This window comes from Musca domestica, unplaced genomic scaffold, assembly GCF_030504385.1.
Source record: "Musca domestica strain aabys unplaced genomic scaffold, Musca_domestica.polishedcontigs.V.1.1 90, whole genome shotgun sequence".
Taxonomy (NCBI): Eukaryota; Metazoa; Arthropoda; class Insecta; order Diptera; family Muscidae; genus Musca; species Musca domestica.
Window position 1 is genome coordinate 1,234,104 of NW_026712436.1, and position 12,238 is coordinate 1,246,341.

The window sequence follows — 12,238 nt, forward strand, 5'->3', positions numbered from 1 at the left end:
GAAAAGCAAACAGCAAAATGAAACAATTGCCAAACCTAATTTGTTTTATTCCTTGCAAATTGGGCTAGGCTCAAAAGTCAAGGATACGAAACTAGTCGAAATAAAGTTCCCATATGACAGAGCCATTGTGCCGACGAAACAACAATCATTATAAACTTAAAACAAGTTAAAAAGCAGTAAGTTCGGCCGGGCCGAACTTTTAATACCCTCCACCATTTGCAACGAATTTGGGAAATTTCAAAAAATAAAATCCTTAAAAAATTCTGTTAAAATTTTAAAAATACAGAATATAGCCGTAATATTGGGGTCTATACGACGTGGGCATACATAGACATTGTTTGTCATAAGCCAATACCATATTCATTTCAAGTTTCAATTCGAAACTTGAAATAAACGGTGAATAATGTAGCTAAAATCATCAAAATATCGTATATAAGGAGGTGCCGTTAAATTGAAGCTGTGCGAAGACCTGGACCAGCATAGACAATTTTCTGTCACAGGCTATAGCATCCATTACGAACTTCAAATACCACACCTCAAACAATTTCGGTGGGTATTGTATCTAAAATCGTCAAAATACCGAATATATGGAGGTGCTGATATATGGGGCCTATACGAAGACCTGGACCCGAACAGACAATTTTCTGTCACAGACTGTAGTTCCCATAACGAACTTCAAATGCCAATTTTGAAACAATTCCGGTGAATAAAGTCGCTAAAATCATCAAAATACCGAATATAGGGAGGTACCGTTATATGGGGGCTATATGAAAACGTGGACCTACATGGCCCATTTACGAACTTAACCTGCCTACTGGAAGGGTATAAAAACATAGTTTAAAGATGTGTAGGGTGAGATGAAAAAACTGCAACCAACTTCAGACTGATGTCATTTCTAAGCCACTCGTCCGACAGGTGTTAAAATTATTCCAGTGACAGCTCATCAAATTGTTTACAAGCGTACAAAAGCATTTTGGTGAGAATTTTCCAGAAAAAAAGCTATTCGTGATGGAATTCAAGCGTGATAGTGTGATTTCTTTATATTTGGCTGGAAAACCACAAGTGGCTATCGTTAGAGCACTCCAGCATTTAAATGTGAATAAATCTTTTGTGTCTCGTACCATCGCTCGTTACCGTGATACTGGTAGCGTAGCCAGACGTCAAGGAAGTGGACGGAAGAACACAGCAATATCAGCAGAAATGGTTCGAAAAGTAAAGAAGCGACTTGATGGTAACCCACGTCGCAATGGCCGAAAAATGGCTCGTGATCTGAACATGTCGCAATATTTCATTCGGCAAATATTGAAAAATGGGCTAGGGATAAAGCCATTGAAATTCCAAAAATTGCAAGAACTTACACCGCAACAGAAAGAAAATAGACTCAGAAGAGCTAAAGAGTTGCTTCGCTTGGCCGAAAGAGGTAAACTGCCGAATTTGGTTTTCTCCGTCTCCGATGAGAAAACATTCGTTGTCCAGCAGTTTGTAAACAAACAAAATGATCGTGTTTACTTGCCAAAGAGGTCAGCTGAAAATGTGCACCTTCGGTTGGCCACCAGAACTCAAGCGCCGGCTATGGTAAGGGTGTGGGCCGCCATAACAGCCAATGGTCGCTCTCCACTCGTATTAATCGACCGTGACATCAGAATAAATGCCGAATATTATCGCGAAAATATCCTGGAGGGTGTATTAAAGCCTTGGACACGCAAACATTTTGGCCGCAGACCTTGGACATTCCAACGGGACTCAGCACCATCGCACTCAGTACCTGCCACCCAACCATGGTTACAAAATGAGGTTGCTGGCTTCATTTCCAGCGCACAAAGGCCATCAAAATCTCCGGATACCAATACGTTGGACTATTGCGTCTGGAGTATTTTGGAAAGCAAGGTTGGCACTAAAAAATATCAAAGCGTCGATCACCTCAAGCAATCGCTTCGTCGGGAATGGACCAAAATACCACAGAGCAACATTGGCCGTTTGAAGGCCATAATTCGTGCCAAAAGTGGTCAATTCGAACAAATCTAAACTTATTCTAAAATTTTGTTATTGCAAAATGGTCAGGCTTAATCCCTTTATTGATGTTTTTATAAAAATGACGTTTGTTTATTAGAAGAGAACGATGGTAATCTTTACCAGGGGGCTAGGCTATACTACAGGGTTGCCCATATTCGACGGACCTTTGGGCCCATTGGGCCCATTCCAATCGACGAGGCTTGTCCGCAGGCAACATTATTTGCGTCAATTGAATTTTGTACGGGAACAAATGCAAATCAATGCGAATAATCCGTTGTAAAGTGGACCGAGCCATGCCCAACTGCTGAGAACGGAGTTTTTGGGATGTTCTTGGGGACCTCTCAACACTGGCTCGTACGGCAGCGATATTCTCGGCCGATCGCCTTGGTCGACTTTTATATGGCCTCTTCGGATTAGAAAGAGCCTTACCAGTCGAAAATTTTTCGTATAAACGCCTAATGGTGTTCTTAGAAGGCGCACTTCTCACATTTTTTAATGTTTTAAAAGCACGTTGAGTTTTCACAATTGACTTCATCTGCTGAATGTAAATTTCAACTATTTCAGAGCGCTCGCGTGGCGTGTATTGGTTCGTGGTAAAAATCTGCTTGGACTGACGCTTCAAACGCGGTATGTCATTAAGCGATGTGACATCTCTGTCAAAAGTTATGGCGTTGCCAGATGGGTCCGTCGAATATGGGCAATCCTGTATATAAATGTTTATAAGTGCGGTTGTAAGATTTAGAAGAATTTCCAAAAAAAAAATTAGTTTTATTTAATTTTTTGGTTCTTCTTCTATTAAGCTTACGATCTCGTCACATGGGTAAAAAAGGTTTTTTTTTGTCATAGAAGTTATTTTTAAAATAGCTTCTGGGGAGAATATCCCATACAAAAAACAAGGAAACTGGTAAAAATTACCATCGTTCTCCACTAATAAACAAACGTTGTTTTTATAAGAACAACAATAAAGGGATTAATCCTAACCTTTTTGCAACAACAAAATACTATGGTATCCCGAACAAAAAAACCAACACTGTTTTTATTCTAAAATTTGATGCTATTTCCGACATTTTTTGCTTTCATTCAATAACATTTAAAAAATGTAAAAATTATGGCGTTTGACTTTGTTGCAGTTTTTTATCTCACCCTGTATATTTTAATTTTTCACTGCATAGCGTATTTTTTATCCAATGGCAAACTCCACCCAGAACAATTAAATGTGTCAAATGGTTAAAAATGCCAAAAATAAATTTCAGCCGCAGTGAACTATAATTATTTCTAAAAAATCTCCACTAACTCATCGCAATAAACAATCCAGCTATAATCATAGAATAATAAAAAAATAAGTATTTTATGGAGAATTCCAAAGCCTTAAGAAAATAAATCATGCTGCTCTTTTGCTGATATTCATATATCACACAACAAGCGCCATTGTTTTTTTTTTCTCTTCTTTTAATAACACAATCTTAGTCACATCTTGGCCCAATAAACAACACGGGTACGGCCAACAATAAACAATATGCAAACAAATTAAATTTTTATAAAAAAAAAAACAGCAACAACAGTAGATAATAATTGAAATGATGCTACCGTCTCCTCCCACGAGACAATGTAAGGAGTGACGCTATAACGGGCCTGACCCAATAAATACAGCAGCGGAAATCAGATAACCCAAAAGCGTTATCCACCACTTCTAGGCATTCCCTCTGACAACTGCGGGGAGGTGGACACGTTCATATATCTGCAGCATGGAGTATTGAAATCTTAAAAACAAAAACTTTGCTTATAGAGATGAAAATAAATGTTTTGCTTTTGGTTTTTATCGCCGGTAGATAGGTAGTGCCAATTGAAACGTTAGTATTAGAAAACAAAAAAACGCCAACAGTAGATTTCTTGGAAAACCTACAGTGGCCGGGAGAGATAAGAAATCATAGACCGACCAACCGATTCGGTGACAAATCACAAATACACCAAACGGCAGATGAATCAACAGTAATATCTGAGAGTAAATAGCCATTTTAGTATATGAGGCATATTCGACTAAATAATGCCCCACAAGACATACAAGGTCTTTAGACCATGAAATTAAGTTGAAAAATTCCTAATTTTGGAATTAATAACCATGAGAGAGGTGAGAAAGACCCTCATATCAATACTTATTATATATTTATTCATTATGCTAGATCGATAACTTTCTAAGGGTGTCTCAGGCCTCGTCCTAACTTGAGACATCGTAGTATTATTATTTTTTACAAGCCTAGATTGAATTACTGATGGACAATATAGGTGAACATTATTTGAAGAAAAAAAAAATTAACCAACTTGGTAAATCGTAATATTTACATCGGACTTTACATGTCATCGACTGGGGACGGCTCGAGAACCCAATGCCTGAGGATCTCAAATCGTCACCACAAAAGTTAGAATTTAACAAGTTAGAAAGTATCAGTCGGTTTTGCCAATAGATGTATACCCTCAGCCAAAGTTCGATTATTTAAATATATTTTGACTTCTGTTATGATTATTCAAATTATTGACCCTCTATGGAATAGGTTCCGATGGAATGGACCAATATTGTCCATTTCATATAGGACATAAATAAATATGACATATTGGTTGCTTCCTTCACTTTATATGAGGTATGTGCTAATTTTTAGAAAATGTTAAAAGTGTGCGCGAGGTTCCACATACAGGGTAAGATGAAAAAACTGCAACAAAGTCAAACTCCATAATTTTACATTTTTTTTTTCTAAATTTTATTGAATGAAAGCACAAAAAGTCACCTTTGGCACAAATTATGGCCTCCAAGCGGCCACGCTCCCCGAATGTTTCTCTGAGGTATTTTAGCCCATTACTGGCGAAGCGCTTGCTTGAGGTGATCGACACTTTGGTATTTTTTAGAACGAACCTTGCTTTCCAAAACACTCCAGACACAATAGTCCACCGGAGTGGTGTCCGGAGATTTTGGTGGCCATTGTGCTCTGGAAATTAAGCGAGGAACCTCATTTTGTTACCATTCTTAGGTGGCGCGTGGTGAGTGCGATGGTGTTGAGTCCTGTTGGAATGTCCAAGGTCTGCGGCCAAAATGTTTGCGTGTCCAAGGCTTTATACACCCTCCAGAATATTGTCGCGTTAATATTCGGCATTGTTGTGATGCTACGGCGATTAATACGAGCCGAGAGCGACCATCGACTGTTATGGCGGCCCACATTATCAACATAGCCGGCGCTTGAGTTCTGGTGGCAAACCGAAGGTGCACATTTTCAGCTGACCTCTTTGGCAAGAAAACACGATCATTATGTTTGTTTACCAACTGCTGGACAACGAGTGTTTTCTCATCGGAGATCGGAGAAAACCAAATTCGGCAGTTCACCACTTTCGGCCAAGCGAAGCAACTCTTTAGCTCTTTTGAGTCTATTTTCTTTCTGTTGCGGTGAAAGTTCTTGAACTTTTTTGAAATTTAATGGTTTTTCCCCGAGCTCATTTTTCAATATTTGTCGAATGGAATATTACGATATGTTCAGCTCACGAGCCATTTTTCGGCCACTGCGAGGCGGGTTTCGATCAAGTCGCTTCTTTACTTTTCGAACCATTTCTGCTGATGTTGCTGTTTTCTTCCGTGCACTTCCTTGACGTCGGGCTACGCTACCAGTATGACGGAAACGAGCGATGGTACGAGACACAAAAGATTTGTGCACATTTAAATGCTGGAACACTGGTGCTCTAACTATAGCCACTTGTGGTAAAGAAAGCACACTACCACGCTTGAATTCCACCACGAATAACTTTTTTCTGGACAATTCTCACCAAAATGATTTTGTACGCTTGTAAACAATATAATGAGCTGACACTGGAATAATTTTAACAGCCGTCGGACGAGTGACTTAGAAATGATAGCAGCCTGAAATTGGTTGCACAGATATAGCGTTAGCACAAATATTTGGATGTGTGAAAATTGAAGAGAGTTGGATGCTTATACCGCTCTCTTTGACAGTTTTGTTTTTTAAATCATGAGCCCTGTTGTGGGGGAGGTACCAGAATAAGTAGTCCGCTCCCTACCATATTTTTAAAAGATCTTGTAGATATACGACATCTGAATGGAATCGGATATTAATTTCACGTTTTATGAGCTTCTTGGATGTTCAGAAGGTTGACCCTTTGTGTGGAAGGTACTAGAAGAAGCGGACTGCTATTTCCCATATTTACAGCAGAGCTTATCTTAGTAGAAACAATGCGGTGTGTGAAATATGAAGAGAACCGGATGCTTTTTTCGCATTTTACGATCGTTTTGGTTTTTTAAAACTTTGCCCCTTTGTGGGTGAAAACATTGAAATGTACCAAGTCTGAATGGAATCCGTTTTAAGAGCTTCATGGATATTCAAAATTTTGAGGGAGGTACCAGAAGGAGTGACACAGATATTGTGACGTGCGAAATTTAAATACAATCGGACATTTTATAAGAGTTATAATTATTCAAAATGTTGACACTATGTGGGGGAGGTAACTGATTGAGTGGAGGGATATTGTCCATGTTCGCACCTGATGTAGCTCTGATGCAAATATTAGGATTTGCAAAGTTGGAGCAAAATCGGTTTATCCTTTCTCCTCCTGTACAGTAAATTATTTTCTTTGAAAATGTTGACATTTTGTGGGGGAGGTACCAGAGGGAATGGGCCGATATAGCCCATCTCCGAACTCGATCTAAGTTTGACAATAATATTACGATGTGCCAAGTTTGGATCAAATCGAATACTCCCTTCGAGAGTTATCGTGCTCACCAGCCAGACAGACGGACGGATGGAAGGACGGACATATCTAGATCGACTTCAAATGTCCTGAAACGGATTTGGTACAGAGAGACCTAGGATCTAATACTGTTATTTCGATTAGGCACGTTTTGGCTGCATCTCTCTAGCCATATGGCTTAGGGTATACAAATGCAGTCATTCGATTCTTGAACACTACAGCTGGTATTGGTATTCCAGCACTGAGTGTATACTGCCACTATTTTACAGTCTCATGGTGGCAGTTTGGTAAGTACTTACTTTCTATGACATAGTCATGTCAAAATAAGAGGTTAGAAGAATGCTGTTATGTAAGAATTTATTGGTGACACAGTTAGGAAATCCATTATTTGGTAATGATATTTTTTGCTGGGATTAAGTTGTGGTTTCTTATGTCTTTGTCTGTTTGGGCGGACCAGCGATCATGGAATTCGTGCTCACTCTGTGCCGCCGTTTCTCATTTCTAGATATGAGTTTTCATACCCTACATCACAGAGTGGTGTGTGGTATTATGTCTTTTTGCCTTGTAAATGTCCTAAGGAACAACTCATTATGTTTTGCTTACCGGTAAGCAGAGAGTATGTAATTGTCATTATTTTTGGGATACTGGTAATGTAGAGAGGTTTTTGTTGAGGGGGGAGGCGTGTGGTTTTGCTTATTTTGCTAAATGTGGCATACACTACCAAATTTTTGCCAGCTAGAGATTCCTGCTTAGATCTCTCCCACAGAATAAAAAAAAATTGCAATTATTTATGAAGATTTACCGACTTCACAAAGTCGACCTCAATTCCCCCTAAGCACGCTATAAATATAGAATTACCTAAACAAAAATAAATAACAACAACCTAGAATAAACAAAAACCCAACAAACACCGTCCATTCTACTGTCGTTAGAAGAAAATGTGACTTACTTCGGTCGGCCAATTATGCAGATTCACCACTTTCCTTGGCCAAACTGATAACCGATTAGCAAGCAAATATCTGTCGTGATTTATCTTTAAGATAAGCAAAACATAACATCTGATGATATACTTTGGTGCACAGAAGCGCAAAAAAGAAAGCTATAAGAATTCCAGGGGCTGCCATCATCTCAAACAGTCTCAGGAAATCCTTCGAATCAGACACATCAAGACGAAGACACGCGGACAAGCAACAGGAACATTGCCAAAATGAATGGAGTTTTAAAGAGTTTCTTGGTGGCCTTTGTGCTGGTCCACGCTGCGGATGCTGCTTTGCCCGGTGGCCATAATTTAGCCAATCTGTTCTTCCGTTCCCGTATGGTTAGCCGTGATCCTGCTGTGACAATGGCCTGCTTCAACGATTATATGGTCAAGTCGAACGATATCAGTGAAACCTATAGCGAGGACTACAACCAGTGTTTGGTGAATGCCAAGGATGGCCGTAAATTGATTGAAGAGGAGATGAAAGTCGAACGTGGCAATATTGTCCAAAGTGCCCAGGAAGTTTGTTCCAGCATCAAGACCTGTAACAGCATGAATTCGACACTGGGTATCTTTAGCTGTCATGCTGATATTGTAAGTTTCCGACACACTTAAATTGCAATTTTCCATTTTCATAATATGTATTCTCTTCTCCTTTTCTCTAGGGCGCCAAGAGCACCAAGGCTGTGTACAGCATTTCCGGCAATGCTTCCGAGTACGCCAGCATTATGCATGAGAAATTCCGCTTGATCGATTTGAGACACGACCAATGCTGCAAGGCCGCCGAACGTAAATATGTTGAGGACACCGCTATGGTCTATCGTCATTTGCAGGATTGTTTGGAGGGTCGTGTTGCCCCTACTACTGCTCTTCCTTCGACCACTACCACCACCGGAGCTCCTAGCACCACCACCACCACAACTTTGGCTCCAACCACCACCACCACCAAGGCCAGCACCACCACAACAACCACTGCCTTGCCGCCAGATACCACCCTTGCCCCCGAATCCCCTGTAACCGATGGTAATCAATTGCAGGCCGTAATTGAACAAACTGCCGGAAAAGCCCAAGATTTGGCCAAACAATTGTTGCAATATTTTAACTAATTTTCGTTATTGAGTGAATAAATATCTAAAGTTAACAGCATTTGAGGGGTTGTTTTACTTAGCAAAGATGACAAAAATAGCAAAAAAAAAACAATTGTTGGGCATTTGGTAGGATTTGAACTTACCTGAAAAAAAATAAAAAATTATAAATGTAATAAGATTAATTTAAGGATTATCGGGGCAAATTCGAAAATTTTAAGAATATATTTAAAGAATTTACTATATTTTTTTAAGAAAAAAAATTCCTATGAATACCAAACTGTATCAAAGACATATTTATTGAAATTTTTCAATATTTTGTGGGGGTTTATCAAAATCATTTTGACACCAATTATTACTTAGAAAACAGCATTCGGCATACATCCCTTATTTTAACATGGAAATGCAAAATGCCACCAAGGTCCAATAAATAAGTGCAATTATTTTTTTGTGAAAGTTCATTATACCCTCCACTATAGTATGGAGGGTATTAACTTTGTCATTCCGTTTGTAACACCTCGAAATGTACATACACAAAGTATATATATTCTTGATCAACATAAAATTCTATGTCGATTTAGCGGTGTCCGTCCGTCTGTCCATCTGTGGAAATCACTCTAGCTTCCGAACGAAATGAAGTAGGTTGATAAAATTTTACTCAAATGCATATTATGTCTGCAGGACTATTTGTATTAAAATGGGCCATGAAGGTCCACGTTTTGGTATAGCCTCCATATAATGGTGCCTCCCTATTTTCGTTATTTTTGTGATTTAAACGACATTATTCATCGGAATTTCTTCAAATTTGGTATTTGAAGTTCGTAATGGATACTACAGCCTATTAGAGAAAATTGTCTCTGCAGGTCCACGTTTTGATATTGTCCTCCTATAACGGTACCTCCCGATATTCGGTTTTTTGATGATTTTAGGTACAGTATTCTTTTGTCGCTTTTAATATTGTAATGGCTTTTGACAAAAGTTGCCTATGCAGGTCCACGTCGTCGCATAGACTCTAATATAACGGCTACATTCTGTATTTTAAAGATTTTAACAGATTTTCTAAAGATTTTTTTTTTTTTTTTTTGGAAATTGCCAAATTCGTTTCAAATGGTGGAGGGTATTCAAAGTTCGGCCTGGTCGCACTTACAGCTTTTTTTCTTGTTGTTTTTATACCCTCCACAATACTATGGAGGGTATATTAATTTTGTCATTCCGTTTGTAACTCCTCGAAATACTCATGTCAGACCCAACAAAGTATATACATTCTTGATCAGCGTAAAATTCTAAGACGATATACCCATGTCCGTCTGTCTGTCTGTGTGTCTGTCTGTCCGTCTGTCTGTCTGCCTGTCTGTTGTAATCACGCTATCTTTCGAACAAATTAAGATAGAAGGCTAAAATCTTGCACATATGTATATTTTGCTAGTAGGCAGGTTAAGTTCGTAAATGGGCCATGTAGGTCCAAGTTATCATATAGCCCCCATATAACGGTACCTCCCGATATTCGGTATTTTGATGATTTTAGCGGCATTATTCAACGGAATCGTTCCAAATTTGGTATTTGAAGTTCGTAATAGATACTGCAGCATAAAACAGAAAATGGGCCATGTAGATCCACGTCTTCGTATAGCCTCCATATACCGTACCCCCCGATATTCGGTATTTTGATGATTTTAGAGACATTATTTAACGGAATCGTTCCAAATTTGGTATTTGAAGTTCGTAATAGATACTTCAGCCCATGCCAGAAAATTGTCTGTGCAGGTCCAGGTCTTCGTACAGCCCCCATATGACGGTACCCCCCATATTCGGTATTTTGATGATTTTAGCTACATTATAAACAGATTTTTCTTCAAGTTCCGCATTTAAATATTGTAATAAACTTGCCTATGAAGGTCCACGTCGTCGTATAAGCATTCGGTATTTTTAAGATTTTAGCAGAATTTTTAACGGATTTTTTTTTTAATATTGCCAAATTCGTTCAAAATGGTGGAGGGTATTCAAAATTCGGCCTGCCCGCACTTACAGCTTTTTACTTGTTTTTTTTTTTTTTTTTTTCTTTTTTTTTAACGACGAGTGTGTGGGTCGGAAATTCATTCGTATTTGCTTTTGTATACCCTCCACCTTGAAACATCCCTAAATATTCGTATTAGCATAAAATTGTCACTGTTCTGAGTGAATACTATTCAGTAGTGAATGATATGCTAGAGGCTCTTTCTTACACTTCTGTACCTCTCTCTCTCTCTAGATCATGGAGGTAGCTTTAGGTCCAGGTTATTATCAATCTTAGGTCGATTTCGAAGATGGTCCAAGGCTTCTGGTTCCTCCCCACAAAGAGTCAAAATTTAGAATATAACTCTTAAAAAATTTGAAATAAGAGTCCGATTTTCATAAAATTTCGCACTTCCCAATATTTTTACCAACTTTAGATCTGGTATAAAGTTAGAATAGAACGGGCCATGCCTTCTCGTACCTCCTGCACAACAGGTTAATTATACCCTCAGTCATATGGCTGGAGAGGGTATATATAATTTGATAAGGAAAAACGTGCCCCATCGAAATAAAGGTTTTAGACCCTAGGTCTCTTTGGATCAAATCGGTTTCAGACATTTGGAGTCGATCTAGCAATGTCCGTCGGTCTGGCTGGCTGGTGCTCACGATAACTCTCGAAAGGAGTATCCGATTTGGTCCAAACTAGATGCATCGTAATATCAAACTTAAATCGAGTTCGGAAATGGGTAAAATTGGTCCACTCTAACTGGTACCTCCCCCACAAAAAAGGTCGAAATTTTCAAAAAAAATATTTTACTGCAGAGAGAGAGGGAAATATTTACATCAGTTCTAGGTCAGGTGCAAAAATTGACAAGAGTCCAATTGTCTTCAAATGACACACATCACAATATTTTTATTAACCCAAGGTCTGGTGAGAAGATCGAATATATGGGACCACCTTCTGGTAACTCCCCCACAAATGGTTGAAATTTTCAAAAAAAAATATATATTTTTGCACAGATAGAGAAACGATAATCCGATTTTGCTCCAACTTTGCAAATCCTAATATTTGCGTCAGGGCTAATTTAGGTGTGAAAATGGACAATGTCGGTCCACTCCATCAAGTAACTCCCCCACAAATGATCAAAATTTTGAATAATTGCAACTCTCATAAAATGTCATGTAAGATTGCGGCTGTCTTCAAATTTCACACATACCAATATTTATATTAATCCAAGGTCTGGTGTAAAGATGGAATATATCGGTCCACTCCTTCTGGTACCACCCCCACAAATGGTCGAAATTTTCAAAAAAATATATATTTTTTGAACAGAAAGAAAGACGATAATCCGATTTTGCTCCAACTTTGCATATCCTAATATTTGCGTCAGTGCTAGGTCTGGTGCGAAAATTGACAATATCGGTC

The 12,238-nt window shown here is 38.7% G+C and overlaps 2 protein-coding genes across 14 annotated transcripts in view; one reads left to right on the top strand and one right to left on the bottom strand.

Annotated features, from left to right (window-relative positions):
• The window catches only part of LOC101899622 (supervillin), a 668,298-nt gene that overhangs the window by 126,669 nt on the left and 529,391 nt on the right, over positions 1 to 12,238 (bottom strand). The gene's annotated exons all lie outside the window — the stretch shown is intronic.
• Positions 7,875 to 8,881, top strand: LOC101899285 (hypothetical protein). The gene is made up of 2 exons (XM_005178997.4): positions 7,875 to 8,329; positions 8,401 to 8,881. Exons 1-2 carry the CDS (start codon positions 7,964 to 7,966, stop codon positions 8,839 to 8,841), a joined length of 807 nt encoding a protein of 268 aa, XP_005179054.1. The 5' UTR covers positions 7,875 to 7,963; the 3' UTR covers positions 8,842 to 8,881.

What these genes read in the sequence shown, in the direction of transcription:
- LOC101899285 (XM_005178997.4), top strand. Translation starts at nt 7,964, where the DNA reads ATGAATGGAGTTTTAAAGAGTTTCTTGGTGGCCTTTGTGCTGGTCCAC. An exon ending in TTAGCTGTCATGCTGATATT is followed by an intron (nt 8,330 to 8,400) that starts GTAAGTTTCCGA and finishes CCTTTTCTCTAG; the next exon opens with GGCGCCAAGAGCACCAAGGC.